Here is a 17,824-nt window from a genome sequence, read left to right on the forward strand (position 1 = left end):
ATGTTTGGTTAATTCAGGGAATCACAAAATTGCCATTTTGTGGACAAAATTGAAAACTGCACTGCCAAGAGCACTTTTCCAAAGAACAGCAATCAATTCAGTAGTTGTAGCCAGAGGATTCTCATGTACCTTCTGTTCACAATGCTGCCACGCTATCAATTCCCAACTTGATTCAAGGTTTAAAAAATTCACTAACTAAAAACAACCAGTCCAGAAGTTAAAAGTGTTTTTCATTGATTGGATCAATAAAGATATATTTTATTCTGCAGCATAATTGAATAATCCATTGAATAACAGATTCAGATATTTAACTAGAAGAATCACATGCCTAAGTGTATAATCAGGGGATCCTGCATGTAAGAATCAAAATGAAATTAGTGTGAGACTTCCACTGTATAAAATCTGAAAAAGCACTGATATTTTAAACAGTAACAGGTTCTATTCCACAATTTACAATATGTACAAAAAAATCAATCTGGTTTAAAGTAGCAATTAAATGAGATTGTAAATTGTGTTCTTCAAACATGATGAATCACTCTTCATGAATATCAGGTTTCATGTACATGTTCCCCCTGTCAGTTCTCATTTCTTGAACTGGCACTAGGCTACATGCTGCTGGATATTTTCTGCTGTCTTTTCTTAGAAGGAATGCCAGTTTGACGGAATTCTTCCCTCTCCTTCAAGTATTCCTGTTTACATTCTTCATATAATGCTGAATCTTTATAACTTAAAAGAAAAGGCAAACAACAGTAATTTAGTGCCAGTCTAATTTATAGTCAAATATAATAGAAAATTAAACATTTGAAACACATTATGAACAAGAATTACCCTTTTAAAAGCATTTCATATTCTCCATTTTATCTATTTTATTGAAAATAACATTTTCCAGACATTTTGGAAATTGCCACACAACTAAAAACACCAGCAATCTGAAAAGCGGATAAGACTGCTGCGTCAGAATTCAGTGGTCAAAATTTTAGGAAACATCTTTTCCTTTTAACAGCTTACATGTCGTGTATGTTAATAATTAAAATCAAACGATTATAACACTCATAGATGCATGCTTGTATATGCCACTACACGGTATTGTGCTTTACCCTGAATGGATGCTATGGATGGGATTTTACGGCCTCGCTCGGGCGAGACCGAAAGTTCTTGCCTGAAGTCAAGAGATTTCCGTAGTCAGACCCATGCACGCACCAATTCTGTGGCGGGCGAAGTGAAAGAGATCTGGCCAATGGCAATAAATGGTTATTTTAAATATCAGGGCATATTACTTCTGAATTTCTGCAAATTAGTCATAAACATTCATGATTAACAACTGTATTTTGACTCAATGTTGCATGCACCAATAATGGCCAGGATTTTGATTTAAAATAGAATGAAGCCAATGGCACTTGCTGTTATTTATGAGTAAACGGTTATGAGCTATTTTGGATGACCATAAAGAAATAGGAACAGGAGTAGGCCATTTGGCCTCTCAAACCTGTTCCACTGTTCAATAGGATCATGGCTGATCCAACATTCTACATATCCACTTTCCTGCCCTTTCCCCATAATCCTACCTACCTCAGCCTTAAATATACAGAAGGACTCTGCCCCCATAGCTCTCTGTAGCAAGCAGTTCCAAAGATTCACCCTCAGAAGAAATTTCTCATCTCAATCTCAGATTGGCGCATCTTTATTTTGAGTCTATGCCCTCTGTTTTTAGTCTTTCCCATGAGGGCCAAACATCTTCTCAGCATTTACACTGTCAAGCCCCTTAAGAATCCTTTACGTTTCAATGAGATCAGCTCTCATTCTAAATTCCAATGAGTAGAGTCCCAACCCTGTTTAACCTTTCTTCATAAGACGATCTTTCCATACCTGGGATCATCTTAGTGAACCTTCTCTGAACTGCCTCCAACAAAATAGCTTTCTTTAAATAAGAGGACCAAAACTGCTCCTGGTACTCCAGATCTGATCTCACCAGTACCTTGTACAGTTGCAGCAAGGCTTCCCTACTCTTCTACTCCAACTCCCAATATTCCATTAGACTTCCTGATTACCTCCTGAACCTGTGTGTTAGCTTGTGCGCACAAGTATCCCTAAAGTCCCTTTATATTGCAGCTTTCTGAACTTTTTCTCCTTTTAAATAATACTGTTCTTTTGAGCTCCTACCAACATGAACAACTTCAAATTTTCACACATTATACTCCATTTGCCAACTTTTTGCCCACTTACTTAACCTATCAATATCTGTGTAAATTGTTTGTACCCCTCTCACAACTTGCCTTTCCTCCTATTTTCGTGTTGTCTGCAAATATGGATACAGTACATTTGCTTTCTTTCTCCAAGTCATTTATATTGCAAACAGTTATGGTCCCAGCACTGATCCCTATAATGTCAACTTGTTAAAAAACCCCTTATCTTCACTTATTGTTTCCTGCCCATTGTCAATTTTCTATCCAAGCCAACATACTAAAGGTGTCTTGTCGAATGCCTTGAAGTCCAAATACAACACATCTACTGGTTTCCCTCTATCTACTGGTATGGGGGTATGGAATGCTCTGCCAAGCAAGGTGGTGGAGGCAGGCACGCTGGAGTTGTTTAAGAGTTACTTAGTTAGGCACATGAGCGGGATGGAAATGGAGGGATATAGGAGACTGTTTTAAATAAGGTTCAGGAGCCTTGGGACGTCCCTGGGAATCAACTGATTCTTATGGACCTTCCAACATATTTTCTGGCTCACTTGTTTTACTTTTGAGCTTCTGGAGATTCCCTTGAATGTTTGTATAAGGATGTGCATAGTATTGATGTTTTTCTCTTTTAATCCACAGGTGCTTTGGTCCGCCTTGTTGTCCAACAAGGGGCATACACACGATGGGTCGTACGAGGGCTGTTCTTGGATGTTTTGAGAGTAGCCTAGTACTTCACGTCGTTAGTGTACACTTAGACTGGACCAGATCCTGGGCAGCACGACAGCTCAGTGACCATCACTGTTTGCTGTGCAGATACATGGATTTGGGCCAGTGTCTGCGGGAGTTTGCGCATTCTCCCCGTGCTTGCATGGGTTTTCTCCGGGTGCTCCGGTTTCCTCCCACACCCCAAAGATGTGCTGTTAGGCTGACTGGTGTAACAAATTGTCCCTAAATTATCTTCCCTCAATGTGGAATGCCATAAGCATAGACAAGGGTCATGGGTGGAGAGAGGACTCAATGTTAAAATGGCAGTGTGGGCTCGTTGGGCCGAAGGGCCTGTTTCCTGTGCTGTGTTGTTCTTTGTCCTTTACTCTGGTTGAGACTTCCTCAAAAAACTCCAATAAATTAGTCAGACATGATTTCCCTTTCATGAAGCCATGCTGGCTCTGCTTGATTAAATTATAATTATGAGGTTACTTTGAATGAGGATGTAATTAAACCAGATATCAAATAGTCATTGTCTGAGTTGCACTGTTACATTGTTAGCCTCTGAAAACAGCATCTTGCTTTCTGCCTCGACATCAACATGCACTGAGTGGCATCGAGTGGCCACGGTAGAGCAACAGGTGCAAACTAAACTCGCCACAGTAAATTAACTCTTGTCATTTCAAGTGCAAGCACCATTTTAATTGCACTGGAAGTGTTAACTCCAGCCAATTAACCTCCAAGGCATTGAAAATTAACTATTATAGGAATTCTCATCCATTTATGTTTAATTGTTAGAGAAAAATATTCATTTTTAATTTTTAAAATTTTCTCCCGTCTTTCTTTCCTCCTATTTTTCTTGATTTAACATTGTATTCACCTATTCTAATTTACACACCTTTCTCATTCATTGCATTCCTCCTTGCTCTAATTGGTTAAGGAGATGCACAGTTATGTTCATCTGGGTCCCAGGTGCTTTAACTGCCATTATTAGCTCACACTTCCAACATTCCATGGGAAATTATTTAAGACCTAAACGTCCATGGGAACGTAGAACTGATGGATGGCACCATTACATATCCTGTAGCAGCAAAATGTAGTCCTTACATTACACCTCCTTATTCACATATCCATATTTATAATGTGCAATGCATCACATATTTAATACCTATTATTGAAGTATTAAATATGTTATTGAACTGTCAAGAACTTACACTTTTAGCATGGTGGGGGCTAGGCCGTAAAATGCAGTGAGACATTCAAAAGTCTGACTTAGGTGGGACTGGAAAATTCTGCTAGTGGGAGGCGCTGTAAAATTCCACAATTAGTCTGATTGCATACACCATTAAAAATGAAAACAAATTACTACAAATGCTGGAATCTGAAACCAAACGAGAAAATGCTGTAAAATTTCAGCCGATCTGGCAGCATCTGTAAGGAGGGAAAAGAGCTATGTTTTGAGTCCCGATGACCTAGATGATCAAAGCTTTGACAAAGGATCATCTAGACTCGAAACGTCAATTCTTTTCTCTCCTTACAGATGCTATCAGACCTGCTGAGATTTTCCAGCATTTAGATTAAAAATTTAAACCTTGTTTAATGAGGTGTAAGGTGATTATTAATGGAATACTAAGTTCATAATTACTGCCAAACAGCTTCATTACACCTGAAAAATTATATATTTAATGAATGTCAATTACCTCCATTAATTTTTAAAATGTGGATTTTCTTATAAAAAGTTATTTTACTTTGCATCTTAATCCCACGTGCATGCACTAAATTATTTATTTCACTATCAGTATAATTTAAAAAGTGAAAGTAAGGGATTTAGTGTTTTTCAGTTCCTGGTTGGATCTTAGTGTGGATGCTTTAATGCATTTGACTGTTTACCTTGCATGATGAGATCGCTGCTGCTGGATGCTTGGTGGATACCTTGGCACCCAGGTTCAAACTGACGTCGGGAAAGGAGAAGTGTGTGTCAGAGATTGTTAGATCCTTATGGGCAGCCCTCTTCAAGGTCAGCAGCAAGCACCATTGCTTCACCACTGAATGCAAAATCCAATCCTGTCTTTATGGCTTTTGAACGAGACTTGAATTTTGTCCAGATGCTCCACCTCATTGTAAAGGTCCAATTTACCATGATCCTAATCAGATTATAGGTAGGAGAAGGGGGAAACAAGACTAGAGGACAAAATAGCTGCTGTGCACTTGGTGTGTGTGAACAAGAAAAATTCTCTGATGTAATTTGCCACACAGAAGAGAGAGCATTGTTCCGCATTTTGCTATATTTCAATTTGGACACTGAGTCCTTAATGTGTAAGATGCACTTTTCAATCCCAATTTTGCTGTCCTTCACTTAAAATGCATCCAAGCCTTCAGGATTGGAGAGAACAAAGCCAATATTCAAAAGGTTTATATTGAAAACCAGTAATAAATATGTAATTATATATTAATAATGAAAATATTCTTCTCAAAAACAAAGATTGATTGTAAGTATGAAAATCTTGATTTTGATAGAAACAGAGGTTTGACCAGACTAAGAAAAAACACACGTCTGGTTTCACACCATATCAAAGTTGCATCACACTCTTGACATTTTTTTGACACTGGCAATACTGCTTTACTAGGCTTTGTACTCGAAGCGAAAGTTATTCTTTTCCGGCCATTTGCAGACAATAGAAATTTCATACATTTTCTATTTAATGTCTCACACCTGGTTAACCTTTTTACAAGCCTTTGCCGTTCTCATCATTAAAAGCAGTTACATTTCTCACACCTTTTTCTTTAAAAAATCTTCACATAAAATTTTGGAACAACCCAGGATTTACAAGTTCAATATTTTTAACTGTTAGGCTGCTGGATTGAATACACAGAAATATGTATTTAGCTGATTGTACATTATGTGAATTTGTAATCCTTTCAGTGAAATAGCAGAATAGAAATCAGGCACAAAGTGAATGTGGAAACAAAAAGTTCAAATAATTTTGGGCAGTGAAGACAAGAATCCTAATGAGGAACATCATCTCTCTGTGCTTCAAATTTTTTTTAAAACTATAATACTCGCTGTCTCAATCATTCTCTTTGGCAAAGCATCCCATACTCCAATAGTGAATCTCCCATTCTTGCTTGCTCTTGGTGATAATTTTAAATCGCTGATTCTAATATCAGATGAAATATTCTTTCTGTGCTCACTCCATCAAACTCAAGCATAATTTTAGAAACGGCTAATAAATCTGTTAAATTTTCCAATAGAAATAGCCCCAGTATTCTCATTTATTCTGTGGAAATGAAAAGAGTCTCCTCAGCTTTTATTAAAAAAAAAACACCTGCTTGTATTTTTCAGACAATGGTGAATGAATGGTGCTCACTCTTCATTATGCTCACAATTCACAGAATTTCAGGACTTTTGCACTTCAATGTATAGTCATCAGCAGCTTCAAAGGTTTGGAACCTTCTACAGGGTTCCTTGGAGCCAAGTGGGCAGGGCAAGCAATGGTGTGTCTCATCAATTAATCAGATTGAAGAATCTTTACAACAGTACTTACAGTCAGGAAACGAAAGTTAGAATATTTCATGCAAAGTCACGTACATAAAGCAAAAAGAGGTAAACAAAAGTTGGGATTAGAGATAATAAGAGAAAAAGCAAAAAGAAATGTTTTACATCTCTCAACAACAATTAATATTTGAAAGAATGAGACACTACAGATTATAAAAGCTAATTTTCAGTGCTGAAACAGTTTTGTTTTGGCTATAGAATTGGCACATGGTTACTCCTTCGAAATACTTGAATCATGAATGCCAACATTAGAAATGTGAAATACACTTCACCATCAAAAAAAATTAATTTTGTTTTGGCAATAATTAAGATTATTCACACTGTTAAAAAATCATTTACACTTGAATAAACAAGTTCTAACTTTCTTTGGCATGTTTCGTGTGGACAACTTCATGGCTTTGTGTATTTCAATGATGAGTCCCTTGGTAAAATACTGTTATAACATAGTCTATGGTGGAATCAGAGCATCTGGGGCAGCTTCTTCCCGATTTCCACATTTAACTGCATTTGTGGGTACTAGAAATTGTTGTCTAATTTGCTGCCTATTAATGGTGAGCACTGATGGCCTCACCATTGTCCTCATGACAAAATCTAGGCCAATTTGTTCACTCTTATCACTGCTAATTTGTACTGTTACATTTGAAATAAACTTCTTAGTTGACTGTGACTAAATCCTCAGTGAACAGCTCTCATGGTAGTAGCAGTATGCGGACATGGCCAGATTCTGGGAATTAATTTTGGTGCAGTTAACCAGAACTGAAATTTTTAATTGCTGAGATTGTCAAATCAGAACACTTACTGTCAATATCAAGAAAATTTCCACACTCCACAGCCAAGTAAATACAGAAGCATTACAATTTTCATTTGTCAGAATTTTAAATGAATATTTCAATGATAAGCATGCTCATGTTAGTCAATATTTAGAAATACCACAGCTCGCTTGGGTTGGCAGCATTGGAATCCCAGTAATGGACATCATCTATCTTAATCAGGTTGGATGAGAAGCATGGGGAGACGGAGTTATTTCTCACACTTAGGGAATTGCCTGAGTAGCCCTGTACAGGTCTTTGTTGAGCATGTGAGAGAAACAATGGAATAATACCCCCTGAATATTATATTTCTTATTTCAGATTCTTGATGTAAAATAAAATTTATTTTCTAATTGGCATTTGAAGAAAGGTTGATATTATTTAAATCCATCCTTCATGAGGACTGGGCGTATCCCTCAAAAAGAACAGTCCCTTTACCTGTGGGACATGAATATGAGTCAATTAAAATCTTCATAGATTGCCTACCTGGAAAGTCTATCTTTGATGCAACATGTTTGCAGGTAGGGAGCTCCAGAGCTCTGCCATCCCCTGCGCAACTTGCACTTGGGTACCTGGGTGCTCCTTACCCACCTGGTCTATGCACCCAACTTTCTTGTCCTAACCTGCACCCCACTCCTAGTCCCAAGCTACCTGTTTCCTGGCTTTTCTTTGTCAGAGACTGGATTCAGTCCCAACAGCAGCCATATATGCGTGTGGGACTGAAAGGTTGCCAATAATTTGGCCAGTAGCTCTCAAAAGGCAGGATTCCCTCCCTAAATGGGGCAGGACACTCGCCCCTAACCAATCAATGCTCCACAGACCATTAATTAGTTGCCTGTCACAATCATTTTTTTGGTGATAGGGCAGGAAATTCTAATACCTTAAAAATTCTGCCGTGAGGTTCACCAAAGAACTAACAGCTTCTGACTTGCCCTCGTGGTGTGCGGTTGGTCCAAATAAATTTTGAGTCAATATGTGGATAATGTGAAATTCATTAATGACAATGCTATTGTGTCTCAGTGGAATTTAGGTAGATTGTCCCTTGTTAGAATTGGTGTGGCACACATTATTTGCCACTTATCTCTCCCCAGTTGGAAGATCTGAATTTACTGGGTCTGGGATATCCTTTAGCTTTGGACATGTTTCTTACTTTGGAAGTTGCAAGCGCTTCTGCATTCTATTCCAGCAGAACCAAGAGATGCAACAATCCAGATCTTAGGACTCCTGGACTATCAATCCAGAAATCAAATTATTTTGCAAGATTCTAACTAGATAACAATGTAATTTCTAACTAAAGTTCTGTTTGGCCAAATTCCCCTTCAACTCAATTTTCAAGTTTGCTGACAACACCACCATAGCGGGTCAGATCTCAAACAACGGTGAGACAGAATACAGGAATGAGATAGAGAATCTGGTGAACTGGAGCAGTGACAATAATCTCTCCCTCAATGTCAACAAAATGAAGGAGATTTGTCATCAACTTCAGGAAGTGTAGTGGAGAACATGCCATTGTCTACATCAATGGGGGCAAAATATAAACAGTTGAAAGCTTCAAGTTTCTAGGTGTCCACATCACCAACAACCTGTCCTGGTTGCCCCATGGTGACATTATAGTCAAGAAAGCCCACCAATGCCTCTACTTCCTCAGAAGATTAAGGAAATTTGGCAGGTCTCTCACCAACTTTTAAAGATGCACCATAGAAAACATTCTTTCTGATCGTATCACAGCTTGTTACGGCTCCTGCTCTGCCCAAGACTGCATGGAACTACAAAAGGTCATGAATGTAGTCCAATCCATCATGCAAACCAGCTTCCCATCCATTGGCTCTGTCTAAACTTCCCGCTGCCTCGGCAAAGCAGCTAATATAATTAAGGACCCCATATACCCCAGGCATTCACTCTTCCGTCAGGAAAAAGATACAAAAGTCTGAGGTCACGCACCAACCGACTCAAGAACAGATTCTTCCCTGCTGCCATCAGACTTTTGAATGGACCTACTTTGCATTAAATTGATCTTTATCTACACTCTAGCTATAAGCGTAACACTATATTCTGCACTCTCTTGTTTCCTTCTCTAGTAACAGTATGCTTTGTCTGTACAGCATGCAAGAAACTATTTTCACCGAACGCTAATACATGTGACAATAATAAATCAAATCAAATGTTCTGCAACATTGTTTTGAAAAAAGCTTATTTTTGAAAAAATAAATTTCCTGATAGCATTACAAGCAGAGTGACTTCTGGAGCGGGATGTGTTCAGCAACATAATTCCTGAGGAATTTGGTGCAGTCACTGCACCAAAAACTCTCAACTCCAGGAATGATTTGGTATACATCCAGTTAGTGATACTCCAGACCATATTGTACTCTACAGGTTAGAACATAATATCAACTTCAGAATACAGGATATCTGGATTTATTTCAACTTGACATAAAATCCTTCCGGAGGAATGGTTTCTCAAGCTAATGAGACATGCATCAGTGTGCTATCCTATCTTTCACTGAATTATTTCATGGTCTGAAATTGAACTTCTATGGCAAAAAGTCAAATTTAAACTCTTCTAGTGGAACTGTCCCACTGGGAGCTGGTAAGTATTGCGCAGCTCTGCTTAATCCACCACACCATTGGTAGAAGTGCAATTTTAGCTATCAGTGCCATATTTGATGCTTTTGAGATGCTCATCTCCCTTCCAACCTTCAATCAAAATATAGCAGCTGGTTAAAATTTACTATCACCAGATGTAGTTAAGATGAACATGTTTGGAAATTTTGATATTTAGATCAACTCCACTGTATACTATACTATAAAACTGCACTATATTGTCTTGTCTGTTCTCATGATATGGAGATGCAGGCGTTGGGCTGGGGTAAACACAGTAAGGAGTCTCACAACACCAGGTTGAAGTCCAACAGGTTTATTTGGGAGCAAAAGCCACTAGTTTTCGGAGCGTTGTTCATTGTTCAGATATGCGGGAATTCTGCTTACAAACAGGGCATATAAAGACTCAAACTCAATTTACAAAATAATGGTTGGAATGCGAGTCTTTACAGGTAATCAAGTCTTAAAGGTACAGACAATATGAATGGAGAGAGGGCTAAGCACAGGTTAAAGAGATGTGAATTGTCTCATGTGAGAACACCATCCACCAGGTACACGGTACATACTCTTGCGATTCAGCCAACGTTGTCTACCTAATACGCTGCAGAAAAGGATGTCCTGAGGCATGGTACATTGGGGAGACCATGCAAACGCTACGACCATGGATGAATGAACACCGATCGACAATCACCAGGCAAGGGTGTTCTCTTGCTGTTGGGGAACGTTTCAGTGGTCTCAGGCATTTGGCCTCTGATCTTCGGGTAAGCGTTCACCAAGGTGGTTTTCATGACACACGACTACGCAGAGTCACTGAGCAGAGACTGATAGCCAAGTTCTGCACATGAGGATGGCCTCAACTGGGATCTTGGGTTCAAATTACACTATCTGTAACCCTCATAACTTGCCTGGGCTTGCAAAATCTCACTAACTGTCCAGGCTGGAGACAATATACATCTCTTTAACCTGTGTTTAACCCTCTCTCCACTCACATTGTCTGTACCTTTGGGACTTGATTACCTGTAAAGACTCACATTCCAACCATTATTTTGTAAATTGAGTTTCTGTCTTTATATACCCTGTTTGTGAACAGAACTCCCACTTACCTGACAAAGGAGCAGTGCTCCAAAAGCTAGTGGCTTTTGCTACCAAATGAACCTGTTGGATTTAACCTGGTGTTGTGAGACTTCTTGTCTGTTCTCCCCAGAGAACAATGTAGAATGGGTTCAAACAGCAATACTGACTTGAATGCAAGTGCTTAAACTGCAACATATATATTGGTTATGATGGTAACTCACATTGAGCTAGAGCTCTTGATGTACTGTTTAACATTAATCCTTCATGCTGTAGTATAATACTCACTGGGAAGTAAGACATTCCTTCAGTGCAGCATTTTCTTTTCTGCATTTTACAACCATTAAAAAACCTTCTTCTTGGCAGCATTTGGTAAAGGCTGTAATGAAACAAAGTTTAAACTATTAATATATTAGTTCTTGTGAATATTATTGAAGACATGAATCAAGATGTTAATTTTACATGGACATATTTGAGATTATGGTTGGATCGCTTAAAAGGGGTTGATTGATCAAATGACTAACAAAAAAAAAAGAAAGGAGGACATATTAAGACATGATATAGTGCTTTACCATCTAAACGAACCCAGAAAGAATTAAGTACTGATTTGGAACAGTAAATTATTCAAGAAAAATAACTGTTTGGTTTAGCTATTTTACAACACAATTTCCTAAGTTAACGTAGGGTTATATATAATGCCACCACGTTGTGGCCAAGTGCCTCAAGACCTAAACAGCTAGGCCAGATACAGAATTGGACAATCTAAATTGAACAGCAGCCAACAGCCTTTGATGGAAATTTGGACAGGCCAAGTTGAAACACAAAGGTCAGAGCTGAGCAAGGACAACTCTGAACTTGCCAAGGAGGCTGGAGGTGCTAAGCCCTGACCAAATAAGGACAGTTGTGTATTCCGAGTTTCAGCCAGATTCTCCGGCACCTTGAGTTCCCACCATTACCTTATGTGGAAAAGGGCTACGTGCATCTTCCATACATGGTATCACAATCTCACTGGTTGCTGCCCAGTAACCTCATTGGTTGGGATCTAAAGAACCTTCCAGAATGACACAAAGAGGGGGATAAGTGACCTGGAGGCCACCTCCAGTGAAGACTCCAGTGTTGGCAGCAGAGATGCAGCGAGGAAGCAGCAAAGACTTGACACCAGCTTTCACCATGTGGAAGCTCCTGAGTTCTGAACTTAGTGAAGATCCAAGACTAAGACTCTTCCTAGTGGAGTAAGCCTGGCTAGTTCAAGCTCCTGGGCAGTATCTAGGTCTTGCATAAATTAAGACAGAATTGTTTATTTGAGTTAAAAGAGTGTTAGAATTTTGTTACCCAAAGTATTTTAATAAAGATGAATTTATTCAAGTATAATCGTGGATCAATTGTCTTTTGTTTGTCTTATAGCCACCTTGGTAAATGAGCTTTAGTGCAAACTGGTCAAAGTGTCTAATTTTCAGACAACATTTTTCATTCAGCACCAATAAACAATACCTTACCTGGAGATGTGGTTTCAAAGAACTTCACCAAAGCATTAGCTGTCATGGCGGTCGTCAGAGCTGAAAATCATCATAATTGGACATAACAATTCACTTCAGTAGTACATTATCTGTCATTTGTTAGTGTTGACTGCTCAGACATATCTGTTTCAATGCAATGAAACCAGAACCTACACAATGCCTAACACTGAAATTACTTTATAACCTGTATTGTCATATGGTCATTTAAGGGAGAAAATTAAGAAAATGGTAAAAAGAGAAAAGAAATAAACAATGAGAAGCAATACAAGAAAAAAAATGGAAAAGATAAAGAAGTACAATATTTTAAATTCTGAGTAGTGACAGTCATCAACATAGTAACATTCACTCAGCATTAGACTAATCAAATCCTAGTAACAACCCAGGCTGTAGTCAATAAAATAACCTTTTTCACTTTGGAACTGCAGCATCAAAGCAATTATTAAACCAAATTACTGTTAGGAATGAAATTCTGTAGCAGTGTTCTGTGTATCACATAACTTTGGAGTTTTCAATTCTCTCGTTGACTAAGATCTTGCAGGCAAAGTAGTTAAAAACGTGATCTTCTCAAATGGGCTCTACCTCCCTGGAATACAGTCAACATCACCAGCTCTATTTCAAGAATTCCTATTTTGTCTTCTACCTTAATCAATCAAGCTACCTAAATAAACTTGTGAACTGCCTAACATTTTACACACAAATGAAATAGGAACAGGAGTAAGGCTTTGATCTCTTGAGTCTGCTTTGCCTTCAATAAGGTCATGGCCAGTCTGATTGACTTTCAGCCTCACATTCCTGCCTATCCCCGATAACTATTTTCAAATTCTGGAACTTGTATTGCAAGCAACTACAGTAGCTATTCAAGCTAGATCTGACAATTTATAAAAGCAAATTATTGCGGATGCTGGAATCTAAACCAAAGGAGAAAATGCTGGAAAATTTCAGCAAGTCCAGCAGCATCTGTAAGGAGAGTTATTCTGTAAGTGCATTGAGTTATGTCCAATTCCGACAATTTGTTGGCAAATTCCTCAATCGAATAAATGAAGTCATTTTCATTCCCAGTGAAACAAGATACTGCACCAATTCTACAACTGGCTTTTTGCAATGAGATTTCTTAAAGCGATTAAAATAATCTTACTGCTGCAGTTATATCTCCTATTCTTGAAAGGAGGAGGAAATTTAAGAATTCTGATATGATTTAATTGAAATTTTTGGGGGCACAAAAGGTGCATTTAAAACAAAACTATCCAAGTGCTTATAGAAAATACTAGATTTAAAATAGAAACCACTAGATTCAAAATAATATTGCCTACCCAACTGTTACTGTTTAACTCAGGCTGCAAAACCTATTAAAGTGGAGTCCATTGAGCACCAAATTGCCAAATTAAGGAATTCAAATATAACAAGAGTCGCATACTGAAATATTACCCAGATTGCCTACTCCAAAATGGTAATAGTTGCATTAACTCAGTTTCCAAATATGTCAACATTCTTATTACGAATGCAAAAGGTTGCTGAAGTTGCTGAATCTATGATGTCATAAAACTGGGAGAAAGTTTTATCACATAAACTTGATAAGCTCACTTGACAGCTGAAATCTTCCATCCTGATTTGTGGCTGGGATTTTTCGGTGCTGCTGAGACGTCAAATTTTCCGTTCTCACTCATGATGGGTCCCACCACAGACGAGACTGGAGAATCCCCCCAATATCTTCTGCCCACAAGCCAATGTGTTTGATGGGTGATTAATAACAATTTGCATACAATTTCATTTTCAAAATCCCAACTCTCCAGGTTTTGGTTCTTCATCCATTGCAACACTTCTACAGTTACTGATCTGCTCAAAAACATACTCACCTCCACCTCTGATGTCCTAATTCATGTTTAAACTATTACCCTTTCTCACCATTCCGCGAGGTTTAGCTTTCATCTTCACTCCCATAGGTTTAAGGGCTGGAGATTTGAATAGGAATTTCGGACAACTGATTTCACCCTTCACTCCCTGGGCCACAAAAATTGCTACTGATCTTGTTCATCAGCCAAAACTATTCCATTTTCATCCAGGAATACAAAGGTAACCCCAGCCTTTTCTCCCAACTGTAACCCATATTTTAAACATCTCCTCAAAACTTACTTCGAATAAGTGTGAGGAGCTTTGTTACCAAGATTAAGATCATCCAATGAATTGCCATTTCCACATTCCCTCCCCTCTGCACTTCTCCAAGCTCACTGGCCAAACATCTTCTAAGGTTCTCTCTGCATCTTTCTCTTGTTTCTCCATCTCCTAAATGCCCACCCTCACTCCTCCTCATTTTGCCCATGGGACCTAACTCCTGCATAGCCCAACTTCCCTTCTTAGCTTCCAAATTAACTGATATTGTTAATGATTCTCTCTCCCTCCTCAAACACTCTCACTCCTTAACATCTGTCATCATCACCCGGCACCTAACCAAAATGGTTGAGCCCACTGTCCCTATAAGCTACAATTCATTATTGATCACCCTTCTCTCTCCAAAGTCTTTGGGTGGGATTTTCTGGCGCATCCATGGCAAATTTTGCAGCACTGGAAGGGGCTTGTTATTGGCCACCGGCTGGATCTTCTGATCTCAGCGATATACAAAAACATTCTGCATAGCTTGCCCGCTCTACCTCCGGGGAACTCGCCTTTGGATGGGGTAAGGGGACTCTTTGACAACATGTGACACTAGGTATGTAGGAACTACATCCCAAAAATTGGTGGATATCAAAAGGAATGTCCCTTCCGTGGGGCCATGATCAATTGGTGCAATGTCCATGGTAACGCCTCTATTGACCAGAGTCCACAAGCCAACCAATCAGCACTCTTTCTCATACAGTCTAAACTTGTCGTCTCCCTTGGACTTATATTCTTGTAAAATGCCATCTTGTTTTCAGCAATACAGAATTTATTAATGCAGTCAAATAGAATAATTATTTTCTGTATCTCTTACAGTGTACACAGCAAATTTTGGACCAAGTTTTTTGGAGCCTGTAGGAGAGGGATAAGGGGACTGAAAAATTGAGAGGGATTAAGGAAATGAAGTGCTCTTTGTCTTCCTGTTGCAACGGCATTCTGCCAGCAACCTACCCAGAGATCAATAGTGCCACTTAAGTGACCACAGAGTATCTTCTCACTACCGCTGGTCATTTAACAGCAATTGGGAGTGGGGGGGCTCGACCAGAAGAGATCTCCTTTTAATCATTGACAGCCTACCTATGAGCTTGCAGGGAGGAGATCCTTCTAATCGGGCATGCTGTGGCTCATGGAGGGACCCCCGGAATAATGGCCTTCCCCATGGCAGCACCCCCTACAACTCTCACCAACTTCCCCACTCAAAGATTCCGCTACATCTTTGTATGTTTTAATAAATGAAAATACATACATTCATTTTAATGTTAATTCAATCAAATACAAAACTTGCATTAAGCTTTATATTTGAGGTATTATTAATTATTTTACTGGGAGATGCATTAAGTCAATTTAGGTGGTCAGTTAGAAAGTCATGAGTCACAGCACAGAATTTACATAATTTGAATTATCTGTTAACTGAAATTGGGATTGTGTAAAAAAAACCCTCCTGCACTGTTTTATCAACATTGCCTGACTTGAACTACTGAATAATTCAAATGATATTCAAGCAAAAACAACTTTGAATTAACAAGAGTAATTATATAAATGTACTTTTATTATTATTGCTTTAGCATATTATTCCAGTGCAATATTTGTACATGTTCACCGTCATTGATTTACCAGTCTGATTCAATTTTCATACTCAAGACAACAATATTGAACATTTTTAATGACCTATTTAATACTACTCTACTTTGCATATGCCAACTGTAGATTTTAAGCCTTAAATTAGCTATTATCAATGTTTTGTCACTTGTTTAACAAGAACGTTTTAATTAGATTTTTTTTCAGTAATCTGATAATTTGTTTGCTGGGAAGATGCAGCAAAACTGCAAACCAATTACCAAGATTACGCACTGCATGCTAATCCAATTTAAACTCTAGCAAATTAATTGCTGCCAATCCTGATTGATAAAGAACTTGAACAAATCCTGTAGTTTCCATGTCATTTACTAAATTATTCATCTTGCTTCCTTCCTTATGCTTCTCCTACTCTCATTCAAAGTTACCTGCACAAGATACTCAACCTACTCCCGGTTTCTGGCACTAAAATAGATGGAGGAGTAACAAACAGAGCACGCCAAATTGCTTACCAATTCTTTTGAGTTTCTTGTGTTCAGCGCCTCCCTTCGGTTACCGTACCACACAAGAAATTATGGGACAAAGGAGTCCTTTGAGCAATCAAAACTTTCCTCTCAAATAATCCATAGAATTCATCCCATCAGGAGAAAAGAATGCCCAACTATAATTAAAATCCACATTCTGCCAAGATACGTATATGAAGAATGGCAACTTGGAGATACCAAAGAGTCACCCACCACCTAAAGAAAGCATATCTCAGCAAGATTTGCGTTTTTCTTTTTCATTTTCAATGGGATGGAGGAAAACAAATATTGGCAGACAATACAAGTTTGATAATACTGTAGTTTTCTACCAAAATTATGCACAAAAAGGAACTCAGTTCAGTAAATACACCAAAGGATAGAGTTCTCACACTTAGAGATGAGGAATATTCTTCAATTTTATTGCCCCCTAGTGTCATCTACTGTTATTTACAGGCCTGTTAATTATGAAAAATAGTGAAACTATGTCATAGCTCTTGGAATAAATGCCCCATTTTTTACTTTAGGCCTCATTTGAACCAGCTGAATTACTCACTAAAAGTGAAGGCTGCAAGCACATCAATTGAGCCATTTGATTTTTACAAGTTCTCAAATTTAATAACAAAAATCTAATAATCCCTAATTTAAAACACAATACTTAACATTCATGGGCCAGAAAAGAACACAATTTACACATTACTTCAAATGTATGAATTGTGATATTCAGTTCATATGCAAGGTAACAATTTGATGAGAATTAATTTCCTGCCTGTCTAAGGCAGTTTAAAACTGTCAGCAAGTAAATTATTTACAATGGCAGGGGAGGGGAAAGAACACTTCCTTCATAAGGTAAAACGTCATTCTATTTCTTGCATTAAGGTGGAACTGGATACTCCAGGAAATGCACTATTTGTCGGTTTACTAAAATAATCTGGCAGAGTATGGACGTGAATAAAAAATGCAAACTAAAGTTTTGAATCCACATGTAGCAGAACTGCTAAAAGTTCAGGTCCCTCACTATTATAGGGACTGCATTTCCTTTGATCCTAAATTATAGTGCTGCATGAGTGAAAAGAGGAAGATGTAATGGAACAGTAAACACATATTACTTAGTACTGATCATGTAAATTCACAGATTTGC

The 17,824-nt window shown here is 38.3% G+C and overlaps 1 protein-coding gene across 1 annotated transcript in view; it reads right to left on the reverse strand.

Moving 5' to 3' along the window:
* Positions 1-224: 224 nt before the first annotated feature.
* The window catches only part of cmc1 (C-x(9)-C motif containing 1), a 68,388-nt gene continuing 50,788 nt past the window's right edge, over positions 225-17,824 (reverse strand). The window contains exons 3-4 of the mRNA XM_080206261.1: positions 11,208-11,298; positions 225-726 (exon numbers count right to left, since the gene is read on the reverse strand). Coding sequence (XP_080062387.1) covers positions 606-726; positions 11,208-11,298 — 212 coding nt within the window. The 3' untranslated portion in view covers positions 225-605. The remainder of the gene's footprint in view (positions 727-11,207; positions 11,299-17,824) is intronic.

The sequence above is a fragment of the Carcharhinus amblyrhynchos genome, chromosome 2 (genome assembly GCF_965287045.1).
Source record: "Carcharhinus amblyrhynchos chromosome 2, sCarAmb.v2.hapA, whole genome shotgun sequence".
NCBI lineage: Eukaryota > Metazoa > Chordata > Chondrichthyes > Carcharhiniformes > Carcharhinidae > Carcharhinus > Carcharhinus amblyrhynchos.